The sequence below is a fragment of the Magnolia sinica genome, chromosome 8, assembly GCF_029962835.1.
Source record: "Magnolia sinica isolate HGM2019 chromosome 8, MsV1, whole genome shotgun sequence".
Lineage (NCBI taxonomy): Eukaryota > Viridiplantae > Streptophyta > Magnoliopsida > Magnoliales > Magnoliaceae > Magnolia > Magnolia sinica.
In genome coordinates, this window is record NC_080580.1 from 86,202,687 (window position 1) to 86,217,150 (window position 14,464).

At 39.7% G+C, this 14,464-nt stretch overlaps 1 protein-coding gene across 1 annotated transcript; it reads left to right on the forward strand.

Annotated features, from left to right (window-relative positions):
• Positions 1-3,071: 3,071 nt before the first annotated feature.
• LOC131254357 (protein DETOXIFICATION 53) lies at positions 3,072-12,612 on the forward strand. The gene is made up of 2 exons (XM_058255347.1): positions 3,072-3,221; positions 11,221-12,612. The coding sequence occupies exons 1-2, from the start codon at positions 3,072-3,074 to the stop codon at positions 12,610-12,612; spliced, it is 1,542 nt and encodes a 513-aa protein (XP_058111330.1).
• The last annotated feature ends 1,852 nt before the right edge of the window (positions 12,613-14,464 follow it).

Here is a 14,464-nt window from a genome sequence, read left to right on the forward strand (position 1 = left end):
GTATTAGACTATTAGCCTATTAGTATTCACAGGCTACAGATTGAAGGGAGATGCTTCGCATCACACCACCGGTCCCAAGAACGAACCGTGGGATGATCTTGCCTTTTATGGACCGTCAGTATTTTCTAACCGTCCATATGTATACCACTGCTCCAGCTGGGAGATTCTTGGTGCATCAGCTATCCAAGCCGGGCCCATCTTATTAACGCTTTGGATCATGAAGCCGTCACTCCTCACTAGACCTCCATTTGAAATCACGTCTTCAGTAAGGCACACGTGCGAATATGACTTAAGTGTGCGAGATCCGAGCTTTCCATCACTGTACAAAATAAACTGCGGCGTAGCCAATCCGAGTAGTGAAATGGCCTGATTTTTATGATAGAATATCTAACTAGTGTGGCCCACCTGACGGAAGGATTAGATCTCAAAAACGTGTTCCATATTCGCACGTATGCTTGCGTGCATACGGGAAAGGCTCCGCACGCGTGTATGCCCAGCAAGCTGTAGACTAATGAAATGGTAGGGATCGTAGTGACGGCAGTTTAAAATCAAGCAAGTTGGGCCTCGGTCAAGTGCAACACACTCATCCACCGTACATGTTGAATGATGCAAGAGACCATCTGGATCATGGGGCCCACTGTAGATGGGGCATGGCAACATAATCACATCGTCCCGTTGGAAAGTCCATGGTATGGAATGGACGGTTAAAAAGAGAAGCAGCAGCGGCCTGGCTTCAACAAGAAAAATCAGACGGTTCTGATCGTCCCAGCAGTATGATTTTCGACCATCGTCCTGAAAAGAGGGCCTCACGATTTAGATGGTTCATAATCGGCGAGAGCCTCACGATTTAGATGGTTCATACTCGGCAAGCATGTATGACTTCGCTCTGACTTTTCCGCAATGGGCCATCATTTGACGGTCTGGATTTGTTTGCATGCATGCATGCACGCGTACAACGGACGTGGTCACGTGAGCCATGCTCGCGTACCTCGTATACGGCAGGCAGATATACCGCTAACCAGTCGCTACACGTGGGCAGAGAGCATGAGATCCACACCGTCCATCAGGTCCGCTGCCTCATATTCATTATCGAACCCGAAAATCAAGCTGACAAAAAGTCCACGCAGACCACACCGTCTAGAAAAGTTGGGATGACAACCCACCGTTATTTACGTATGGACTCGTCGTATTGTTTATATGCCATCCAATCCATTAATCTAAGTTACTTCATTAAGATGAAGGAATGTACAGAAATTCACGCTATTTCAGATCTAAGGTGGGCCATAACACGTGAATTTAGAGGTTTGACGGTTGATATTACACTATTCCTTATGATCTGGTCCACGTTCATTTTGGATCTTACATAATTTTGGGATCGGTCCAAAAAACGGATTTGTGCACCTGATGGACGGATGGATCGCATTTACATAAAGTCGTTCCCCCTACATTAGGGGTAGGTACTCGCCTAGGTACCCACGCGATGTATGCTCGGTTTTGCAAAGAGGATGGCTGACCACCATTTCGAAACGCGTTTGACTCACTACAGTACACGTGGCACAAATGTGGCCCACCGTAAATCGACCATCGCCTGAAAGCCACGCGAGTTAGGTGATCCTAGCCATCTGATTTAGTCAATTGGATTTAGACCACGGAACACATCAAATTGATGGTCAGGATTGTCGGATTCGATGTGGTACGCCCTATTCACGATGGGACCCACGATTTGGACAGTCCAAAATGGCAGAAGCTTGTACGTCACCTGTACGTCATCTGAGCTGTGACAAACTCACATTGCAGTCGTCCATAAATAAATAAATAAAAATCTTCATAATCTGGCTGACCAGTGTATGATATACATGCACTTAAAAACTATACCGATGTCGTACGATTAAGTAAATTCAAACGGTCCAAAATTGTGGTCACAGATTAGATGAATAAAGAAAATAATTTTAATAAAATCAACCTTTTAAATCGATGATTTGTAGATATTTATTGGACGGTTAAGATCAAAACTATTAATGGTCCAAATTCAATAAATGGATGCCAATTAATCAGCGTTTGTCAACGAATATGATAATAAATCCATCACCTATCCACATTATCTTCCACTAATTGGACGGCTTACTTTGAATTATTATATGCACCATGTTCAATTTCACAGTACCCGAGTATGAACCACACACATTTCCAGAGTATTAAATATTTCTCAATAAATAAATGACTATGGTTAGTTGTATCCTTGTAGTCATGCATCCATTCCCACTATTTCAATTTTCCAAACACACTCCTGCGGAAATTACGATACACGTAGCTTGTATCTTTGTATACATGATCTTGGCTTCTGAAAGTGGGACCCACAGATTGGTAATCCAGATACTGGAATGTTGTATCCAAACTTCAAAGTCGTATGGGTTCAAAGATATCTTCGAAAAAATGTTATTAACCTTTCAATTGTTGGGGTTCAGATGTACGGTTGAGAAGGGATAAAACAATGGTCCATGATGAATTGAAGGGTCTTTGAAGATGGTTTTTAGTAATAGCGATATATCTAATGGAGATGAAATATCAATGGTTTAGATTTTATAGAAAAGGGTGTTATTTTCTAAATTGATAGGTCAGATATAGTGTAGAAAGATGGGACTTGTATTGTTTTTCGCTTCCCTGTCTAAGAACACCACCATGGGGTAACGACAAACGAAGCTTTGAAGGTGTTAAGGTTTCTTGGATATCAGCTGGCAAGTTTAAAAAAAGAAGAGAGAGAGAGAGAGAGAGAGAGAGAGAGAGAGAGAGAGAGAGAGAGAGAGAGAGAATAATAACAGAGAAGAAGAAGAAGAAGAAGAAAAAGAAGAAAACGAGACGAGAGAGACCCAAGAAAAAAAGGAAAAAAAAAAGAAGTGAGACTAAGATTGGAGAGAGAAGCTTATATTTTATGTAATCTCATTGATTAGACAAGACCCATTTCTTGTTTAGTCTCCTTTTTGTTTAATCCTACTTTCAACAATTCATTTCTTACTCTCTCTTTCTCATCAGTCTCCCTTTCTTCTTGGGTCTCTCTCTGTATCTCTTCTACCATGTGCCCAAGCAATGAGTCCCAAACATCTTTATGTGGTGATCATTGTATTGTCTCTAAAGGAGGAGAGAATGGAGGATTAGAGAGAGAAGGAGGAGGAGAAACAGCAAAGATCAATCCTCTCTTTGCCTACTGGCCGCCCTTCAACGAGGTAATCCGATAACTCTCTTTCTTTCTCCTCCTCTCACAGAGTTCATGATTTTTTTATTTTTTTTTCTTCCTTAATGATGTGTTATGAGAAATGGGTAAGAAAGATTACTTCATTTCTCTCTCCTTATCTATTTTTCTTCCTTTCCTCTATCCAAATTAGCAATTTTTTTTTTTCATCCAAGGTATTGGGTTTCTTGCAAGTTAATGAAAGAAAGCAAGAGAAGATCTCTCTCTTATGTTTGGGAATTACACACTTCAAATATCACAATCTCTCTCTCTCTCTCTCTCTATTTATCTATCTATGATATTTGAAAGATATATATAAGTTCGTGTTAAAAGATCACAATCTCTCTATGGTATTTGAAAGATATAAGTTCGTGTTAAAAGATCACAATCTCTCTCTATGGTATTTGAAAGATATAAGTTAGTGTTAGAAGATCACAATCTCTCTCTATGGCATTTGAAAGATATAAGTTATTGTTAGAAGATCACAATATCTCTCTTTCTTTCTCTCTCTCCTATCTATCTATGGTATTTGAGGCAACACCAACGTTTCTTTTGGCTTAATGGCTGTGTAATAGGAAAGAACAGTGGGTGATGATACAGTAGAGCCGTGTATTATTACATTACACGTGGCATGGTTATCTTTTGATCAGGATTTTCTATCTAGTGGGACAGAACATGCATGGAAATTGATACAGTATATGCATAGATCGGATGATCTTAGCTGTCTATGCAGTTGCCTTTAAATCAACGGCTGGGAAGAAAAAGAGATGACAATAATCGACATTAAGCGATTGCTATGGCTTTTAAATAAATATGATTTCTTAAACATCGTCCATATGTAATGAGGCCCACCAGTTGGACAGTCCAGATTGATGGATAACCCAGCCATGTTATAGAGCGTAAAGAGATTACTCTACCATACTACGGTTCTTTGAAAATGACCTGAAAATCTGTTTTGTGCATGTCATTTGCTAAGTCCTTTTGACCAGGGCAGACAAAATACACAGTCACCGTACATTTTTTAGTTGACTAAAATACCCTCAAGCCTGTCCCCACTTTTTGGTCACCTGACTTCTTCACCTTAATTACCATCAAGATGGTCACATCATGTTAGCCGGACTTTAGAGAATCAAGGGTATTTTTGTCATTCAAACTGTATAATATTTGGGGTTTGCATGTTTCCATGAACACCTCAAACTTATACATTGTTTGGATGACTAAAAGGGCATTACAAATAAAATTTTTACTACTAAAAAGGCATCATACATACCAGAACACAATAGTTGAAATCCGTTCATGATTCATGTGGTCACCGTAATGTGTATGGTACATCTAATTTATCCATAACGTGCTTCCTTTGCTCTTATAACCTTAAAAAATAGCTCGTATCCCCGCATGAGGGAAGGATGAGACCTGTACCATTAAAAACTTTTAGATTGCATTTGAGACCCACTGTGATGGGTGGAGAACATCCAATCCATCTGATGTGTGCATACTTTAATTCACACACTAATGGATGACACCCATTAAATTTTCTTCACTTGCTGTCCATCACCCACAGCATCACCCTTAGACATTATTTTCAAATGTCCATCCATCCATTTATTTTCTCATTTCTTAATTATTCTATTTTTGCTTTAATTCGGGTGCGGGAATCCTGGGTAGTACTAGAAAATGTATGTGCATACACACCATCTCATGTATAATATTATAAATAGGATATGTGCCGTATGAATGTACACACGCGCGCGTTGGTAAGCACTTCACATGCATGGCATTCCATATTATGGTAATGGATGTGCATGTTTGTATAGATATTTTTATTTTTATTTTTTAAAAAAATCATATATTTGGATTTTTCCAATTTCCGCTATTAGGTTTTTGCCTGCTATCTTAGAAAGGAAGTTATCGAGTTGGAAAAGTTAATGTTCCACTTTTATTATAATTTGCAAATTCAGTGAGCTCTGCGTTGTACTTGTGCCGATTCAATGTAAGAACGGTCACGGGCCTAAACCGGGTTTTTCTTATCGTAGGTCGATGTCTCAAATCCCGGACCGGTCTTCCACCCATCTCGTGGATTGTTTCGGTCCAACTATCATTCAACTAATTAAACTAGTTCCTCGATGACAGGACTCCAAACAATTAGTTAAGTCAACTCAACTTGATGGGGATTTAAAGCCGAGTCGCTGTAAAACTCAACTCAGAATTGTGTCTTGGTATTGACTTGACCAGACTCAACCAGTTTAATCTGTACCGGGTTGACAGGGATTTTTTTTTTGTTAGCTTCACTGTCAGTTCACACATCACTGTTAGCCACCGCCACTGAGAATCAATACCAAGACCTCAGTGTTGAAAGAGGTATCTTTCACTCAGTCTACCACTAGAGCTATGGATCTGGGTGTTACCAGGTTGATGGGGTTGATTCATGACAAATCAAACCGACTCACTTGCATGAAACAGTTTGATAAAATGTGTCAGGAGGGAGAACAACAACTATAATCGGTTATATCCACAAGCATTGCTTGTGTTTACTTTCTTAAATTTATAGATTTTGTGTATACTAAACATTAATGACTTATAAAATATAATTAATTAAATGATTAAATATTGAGTTGAGTCAACTGACAAATTCCTCAACCAATCTGATGTGGTTGCATCAATGGAAAATGGCCTCAGATCAATGGCTATCTCTTGATGATGTATCCATTAAAAATAAGTGGGGACGCACCTAGCGGTGTACAGGAACCAAGCTAGCATGGTTAGTTCGCTCTCCTCGACTAGAAAAAGCTTGATTCAACTCGGTTCGAAGCTGAGTTCGAGCTGAGTCGGGCTGAATTTTTGAGCTCGAAAATGAGTTCGAGCTGGCCCCAGCTCAACCCAACTCGGATCGAACCCAACTTGAATCAAACTCGGATCGAACCAGTTCGGTGACTCAGTTACTTTGATATTGATGTTGCTCACCTAGTGTTTGATGAAATGACTCAAAGAAGTGTGGCTGGTGGCAAGAAGGATATGTATATGAAACCAACACATTTTTTTTTTCCTTGATTTTTATGTTGCTTAAAAGGTGTTTGATAAAATACCTATAAAACCATTGTTGTTGTCTCAAATACAGTGAGATTTTGAAGGTGCAGTCTAGGTATTTGTGAAAATGTTGCAATGGTGAACTCGGTTCGAACTCGCCCGAGCTACTGATCGAACTGAGCCGAGCTGGCCAGTCAAGCTTGAGGACAAAGCTGAGCCGAGTTCGAGCTGAGGTCAGCTAGTGGCTGAGCTGAGTCGAGTTGAGGCCAACTCGACTTGGTTCAACTCGATGTACACCCCTAGATGCACCATAGAGGTAACTGCATGAAAAGGTGGATCCTAGGGCTAATTTCATCATAGATTAGAGTATTTTAGTCATTCAAAAGTTTTGAAAATATAATTGATCTAAGAAAAGAAAAATCTGAAAGTTTATTTTGACTTTTAATAATAGTATAGATATATGTATTGATAACAACAGGCGGCAACCCATTTACTAAATCAAAAAATATCCAAGTCAAAGCTTGACTAACTATCGGATTCATAGGTTCATGATCAACCCATAAAAATTCTTATGTGCTTAAGCTCAGCCTAACTTGACCCACTCATGAAATAAATGAAAAGGATTTCCAACATACTTTTCCTACTTACATATGACTACTGTCATTTATTTATACCGAATATTGAGTATGACACACATGGAGAGAGTAAGCAGTTTTCAAGATGCGGAAGGAGGGAGTAGAGATTAGGTGAGACAACCGAGGTGGGTGGGACCCCTGACTGTGGGGCCCAGTGTGATACATCCATGCCATCAGTTAAAGCTCATTTTAGGACATGATACAAAGAATGAAGCAGTTCTAAATCCCAGATGGACCATTGTATAGGAAACAATGGTGAACGACCATTACAAACTTCTTGTGGGCCACAAAAGCTTTGGATCAAGATGGTATTTGTTTGGTCTCTTCACTTATGTGTTTGTGACCTTGTCAATAGGTTGGATGGAAAATAAACATTACAGTGGAATTGATGAAGTTTTTCATGGTGGGGATTCAATCACAACTGTTTCCTATTGCGTGGTCCATCTAAGATTTGAGTAAGCATCTTTTTTAGGATCATGTCCTAAAATGAGCTCTTAAAATGGTTGGACGGTGTGGATTTAAGACACATACACCACTGTGAGTCCCACAGTTAGGGGTCCCACCCACTTTGGTGGATTGGGGGTCTCACCTAATCCGCCCCCCTGGAAGAGGGCATATCAACTCTAATAAGGAGAGTTATTTTGATATCCTAGCATAGTATGACACTTGATAACATACATGCATTGCTCTGGATCTTTTTCAACATATAACATTGGCCTTTAATGCATGATAACCTTGATGCTGACAAACTTGACCCTTAATGCATGACTCATCCATTAACACATGATAACCTCGTTTTTGACAACCTCAACCCCTAACACATGAAAATCTCGATCTTGACAACCTCGGCCCTTAATACATAACAACTTAGACCCTGACCCTTAACAGTACAAGGACGTCGTTTGTGGGGCTAACTATCAAGTATGTGCTAAGGGTTGAGATAGTTATGTGTTAAGGGTCTAAGTTGTCTTGTGTTAAGGGTTGTAGGGCCAACCATGGTATATGTGTTGAAGAACTACTCTGTCTATTGAATTCAAAATTTAATTTAATGCAATGAGCCAAAGAAGAAGTTACATCCAAAAATTTTGTGGCCCCCAAAAAGTTTTCAATGATAGGTTTTTAATCTCATTGCTTTCTATGGCTAAAGAATGAGTTACATCCATAGATAAGGTGGACCCTACCATAAGAAAATAGTTAGAAGTGAACGGCCACCAGCTGATATTATGATGAAATAGAAAGTCCTAAATTAATCTTATTAGAGGAGTCTTAGCATGATTACAAGTAATTTTAAAAAAAAGATGAAATTCTAAAAATTTTAAAAATAAAGAAATATGAAAAAAATTAGAATGATTAAAAAAAATTTTTTTCTTAAAATTTCGTTTTTGAATTAGAGGTGTATTTTTTCTTGCGAAAAAGGACACACACAACCCATTGACCTTAATATCAAAAGTTATGGTCAATTTACAATTCCCCTATTTGGATTGAATTTCTTCGAACCGAACACACCTAGGCCCAGCTACATCATGCCCTACTTAAAATTGTGCCTACATCTAATAGATTACTTTCGCTTTCTTTTTATCTTCCATGCTAAGAATGTATCTATGCCATGTCCCGTGCTAATGATCAACACAAATATCACATGTGTTGCTGTGCTCACGCTTCACGATTATGGGAAGGCTAAAATCAAGCCCCCACATGTGCAACGTGGCTGGGGTGAGCAATATCCAGTCGTTCATCTTGTGAGTGCCTTGATTAATGTCCATCGGTTCATTTTAATCATTCTTTTATTCATCACCGGCTCACCTGATGAGTGGCATGCCTTATTTTTTGGCCTATGGCAAATTCACTGTGGGTCTCTTTAATGAACGGTCCAGATCTTCCATTGGTGCCTTGCATTGTAATGTTTGGCACTTGCGTTTTCGTGGCCCACAGATGGGGCATGGAGCATTCCATGAATGGGAATTATTTGATAATATGAAAGAGTACAATGGTCAGTGTACATCGAGCTGAACCAAGTCAAGTTGGCCTCAGCTTGGCTCGGTCACCAAGCACACCCAGCTCGAACTCAACTCGGATCGATGACTGAGCCAGCATCTCCAGCTTGGCTCCGCTCGATCAGCAAACGGACTAGTTTGAGTTGAGTTCGAGCCAGTTTCGAGCTTTTGAGCCGAGTTCTGTGGCTTGCGAGCTTATCGGGCATGCGGCTTACCGGTGGTCGGACTCGGACTGGCGAGTTGCAGCAGTGGCATGGGCGACTGGGTAGGGGAGTTGCCGCTGGACAGTAGATGTGGCGACCAAATAAGGGAGTTAGGGACTTAGGGTTTAGGGAAATGGTCGGACGGCGGTCGTGCGGGTAAGGGAGGAGAGAGAGAGAGAGAGAGAGAGAGAGAGAGAGAGAGAGAGAGAGAGAGAGGGTTAACCGGTTAGGGTGAGAGAGAGGGAGGAAGGTTAGGTTAGGTTAGGGTTCGTGCCGGCGGCTGTGCAGGTAAGGGAGGCTGGGAGGGGTTTTTTTTTTTGAAGGGTATATATACCCTGCACTGAGTCGAGTCGAGTTCGAGCTATATTCGATCCGAGTCGAGTTGAGCGGGTGTAAGATCGAACTCGGCTTGAACTCGTTTTCGAGCTCCAAAAATCAGCTTGACTCGATTCGAACTCAGCTTCAATCCGAGTCAAGTCGAGCGAGCGAACTGAGCTAGCTCGGTTCGTGTACACCCTTAACAATGGAAGATACATAGGCCCTTAGAAATTTCACACGTGTCTTAAATTAAGCAAATTAGATTTTGAAATCAATAATTCAGAATCAGTCCAAGGGCGTGTTTGGATGGTGGGAAAGTAAAGAAAAGAAAATAATATACATTAACTTCTCATGATGGTACATTTTACTATTTTTTATATTAAAAATAGTAATGAAAAATGTATAATAATTTATTAATATTTTATATAATAACTCTTCATCATGAGATATTAAATAACCAATGTCTTAAAAATATTAAAATTTATAAAAATACATGTTTAAATAATGTTTATCAAGAATTTAAAAACCTTTTAACAATATTGTAAACGTTAAACTTAATGATATTATTATGAGATTTTCAAATCTTAGCATATATTAAAATATCACCATGGATACGTGGTACTGTTGCAAATCTCGAAACATAGGATATAGTTAAATGTTATATTTATTTATTAATTTAAAATATGTAATTATTATTTTGATGGAAGTGTTCAGGATATTAGCAAAACCTCAAATTTTAAAAATCACTTCAGAAAATTTCAACCCAAAATTGTTGAGAATGAGATTTGTCACCATGATACTTATATGGTCTATGTGACTCCAATTGGATGGCCATTACAAATTTAATTTTTTCTTTCTTTTTTCACAATCTACGCATATACTAGTTAAACAAACTTCTCATTTGAAATTTGTATATATACTTGGATATCATCAATCTTCTTGAATTTATAGAAATAAAAAAAATATTAAGAATTTGAAATATTTATAGAATAAAAAAAGAATTTCATAAAATAATTATTACGATTTTTATAGTTAAGATTTTCTCTCAAAGAAAAATGATTATTATCTAATAATTATGAGATTTTCACTTACTATTCAAATAAAACCTTATAAACGAAACCTATATTTTTACCTTGCTCCGTCTTGGAAACATTTATTCACCATATTAAAGAATCCGTTATTTAATTTATATATTTGAAATTTAAATATACTTAACTATTTATAATAAATATTTTTGAAATTATTTTGGCGATATTTTCCTTATAATACCTGGATAAAAGATCATAATTTTAAAATCTCCCAGAAAATTTAAGGCCTGGAATTCTCGAGAACAAGATTTGTTACTATGGTGGGGAGTCCATTCAATCCAGGCCGTTCGTTAGGTCCAGACCTCAGTTCAGGCATGGCCATGTGAAAATTACACTGATTAGATGAAGCTCTCCATTTCGAAGTTGGCCTTTTACAGGGCACGAATTGAATGGTTAGGATTTTCCAATCAAGAAGTTATTTAGAACTGCAAGCAATCCATCACGGCCCCCATCAAGTGGATAATTTCAAATTGATGGCTGAAATAATTTCTACAAACAATTTTGACCGTTCATTTTGTAGCTGACTGTCTAAATTCTCAAAATCTTCTGATCACTGTACTTTTTGCTCAATGGTCCCTGAAAAGTGAGAAGATAAAATGGACAGTCCAGATCTATTCATTGGACTATCCATATTTCCCTATACAAGTAGGAGCACTGAATCATTTCTCCTCCTAACTTTTTCGATTGAATTTTCTTATATTAATTACATGTTCTTCGCGTGTATACTAGCAGGTTTCAGAGGAGCTAACATCCCTCGGCAAGATCACATACCCCATAGTAATAACAGGCTTTCTCTTATACTCAAGATCCATCATATCCATGCTTTTCCTGGGCCATCTAGGAGACATTGAACTAGCTGGTGGGTCCCTCTCAATTGGGTTTGCCAACATCACTGGCTACTCAGTCATCAAAGGTCTAGCCATGGGAATGGACCCCATCTGTGGCCAGGCCTATGGGGCCAAGAGGTGGGCCATCCTCAGCCAAACCTATCAAAAGACCCTCATTCTCCTCCTCCTGGCTTCCATCCCTATCTCCCTACTTTGGTTGAACATGGAACCAATCCTACTCTGGCTAGGCCAAGATCTAACCATCACATCAACGGCCAGGATCTACATAACATTCTCACTGCCTGACTTACTGGGCCAGGCCCACTTACAACCGTTGATGATTTTTCTAAGGACCCAAAGTCTAACCACACCTCTCACTCTAGCAGCTACAGCTGCACTTATACTACACCTTCCAATCAACTACCTTTTGGTGGTCCACTTGAATTTGGGTGTGAAGGGTGTAGCTCTTGCCTCAACATGGACCACCTTGAATTTGAATTTGGGCCTGTTGGTTTACTTGGTATTCTCTAAGAAGGCCCTCAAGCCTTGGGACGGCCTGACGGCCGTCGGGTTTTTCCGAGGCTGGTGTCTGCTACTGAAATTGGCAATGCCGAGCGTGGTGTCGGTCTGCTTGGAGTGGTGGTGGTATGAAGTGATGTTGATCTTGTGTGGGCTGCTGAGCAACCCACGCGCAAGTGTGGCGGCGATGGGGATTCTGATACAGACGACGGGCTTGATTTACGTATTCCCCTCATCAATCAGCTCAGGCCTTTCAACTAGGGTGGGCAATGAGCTAGGCGCCGGAAGGCCCACCAGGGCCCAATGGGCCACAAAGGTGGGCCTTGCAGTCGCAACGGCATGTGGTCTATCGGCATTTGCTTTCACAACCGCCGTGAGGAACGTGTGGGGGAAGATGTTCACATCGGAGCCGCAGATCCTTGTGCTAACATCCATAGCGCTCCCGATCGTTGGATTTTGCGAGCTCGGCAACTGCCCACAGACAGCTGGATGTGGAGTCATGATGGGTAGTGCCAGGGCCACAGTTGGGGCCCACATAAACTTTGGCGCGTTCTATCTGATCGGATTGCCGGTTGCAGCGATCCTGGGGTTCGGTCTCAAGATCGGTTTTTTTGGGCTTTGGTTTGGGCTTGTTGCGGCCCAGGCTTCATGTGTGTTTATGATGGTGAGAGCCATCAGATGCACTGATTGGAAACTTCAAGCTGAGAGGGCTAAGGAGCTGACAGAGGCTGCAGAAGGGGAGAATGATGACTTGGAGGCTAGTCTACTCCTTCACTGAAAGAAGAACATAGTCCTGAAATTCTATGAATAATCAATTTCTGAGATAGGCTGTCACATGAAAATTGTGAAAGCAACATGTTGTTTCGGAAATTTATTAAAATATACATGAAATTCAAAAAAAATTGCATTTTATATCAACTAATAATAGTGATAACTCCATGTTTGGTAGGAATGTGTTGGTATTTTATTATAGGAATTTTGACCAAAATGACCTCGTGGTGTGGCCAAATGCTCTAAAAAACAAGCTAAAATAAAATAAAATTCCTATGATGACCCTTTGACCATTATAAAAAAAAAAAAAAAAATTAGGACGAAATCACTCCAGCTTGGAGCACTTGGGCTGTAATGATGTAATTGAAGTATTTTATACTCTGTCCATCTGTTTTATGAGCTTATTTTAATGCTGGACTCCAAAATTGAAGTGTATCTAAAGATTAAGTGGACCAACCCACAGGAAAAAGTGTGAAATTCATGCTACTATTGAAAATTCTTGTTGAACCACAAATGTTTTGTATATGATTGAATTTTGGGACCATGCTTTAAAATAATTTGTAAAAACATATGTGCGGCATGGATCAGACACATATATACATGGACGGCCCCACAAAACTTACTATGCATGGTTGTGGTTTATCGCAAGTCGAAACGGAGTTTAATTGTGTGCATGAGAAGCTTCCAAGGAATCAAATCCTGATGCATGACATTACATTCGTTTGATCACGAGGCCCATCTAAAGGTAGATCCAATTCGTTGATAATGTTCGCAGCCTAGAATTTCTTTAAGAAAATGTTATCTGCATGTTGTTACAAACTATCTATGGCCCATAATGAAATGGAATTCTCAACGGTGACCGAATCACTACCTACTGTTTCGTTATGGTGTGGTCCACGTGATAGAAAGATGTTAGTCATTCTCCGAAGACCAAACTTCTTTGTTTGGAAGCTTCTTCTCTAGGACCCACCACTACCCTGGAATTGTTGTTTGACATGATCTTCTTTGGCGTCTTCTCTTGAAGCTTCTTCTCTGGCATCAACTTCAACTGAAAAAAACAATATTCAGCAATCGAAATTCTGTATAGATGATGGTCCTCCGTAGGTGGAGCAAATTTGAAATGGTTTTCTTTAGTTTCATTTTTTGTTTTCCGTATAGATGATGTTGTGGTTGTGAATTGAGGTTGTTACCGAGGGAAGATGTGATTTTGATTAGGGTTTTGAGGTTGTGGATGTCATGTGGAAGACAATGAAGAAGGAAGAGTGGTAATTTTTAAATGAATTGAGTTGGTTGTCACATTGAAATATGAAGGAGAAATTCAGTAGTGGCTGTAGGTGTAAGGGTCGAGATTATCATTCAATAAAGGTCGAGGCTGTGAACATATATGGATGACAACATAGACCCATAATGGATGATAACCTTGACCTATGGTGACTAATTGTCAACCTCAATTCATAATGGATGATAACATTGACCCGTAATGGATGACAACCTTGACCTGCCTTAACGGAATGCCAACCTCAACTGATAATGGATGACAATCTCGACCCATCATGACTTGTTGACAACTCCACTTGCTCGGATCAATATATTACGAGTCGTACAGAAATAAAAAGGAATGGCAGCGCAATTTACCCGAAGTGCTCTGCCCAGTTTTAATGCCTGCACAGTTTACCCAAAGTGCTCTGCCCAGTTTTTAATGCCTGCGCAGTTTATCGGAAGTGCTCCACCCGGTTTTTAAAGGGCTACATGTTAGAAGATTTTGCCACCTATCCCATTAGAAAAGAGATGTTTAGAAAGATTAGTTTCAAATATCTGTTGGATTTCCCAGTGGATGGGTGGATGGTTCAAGGTCAAAT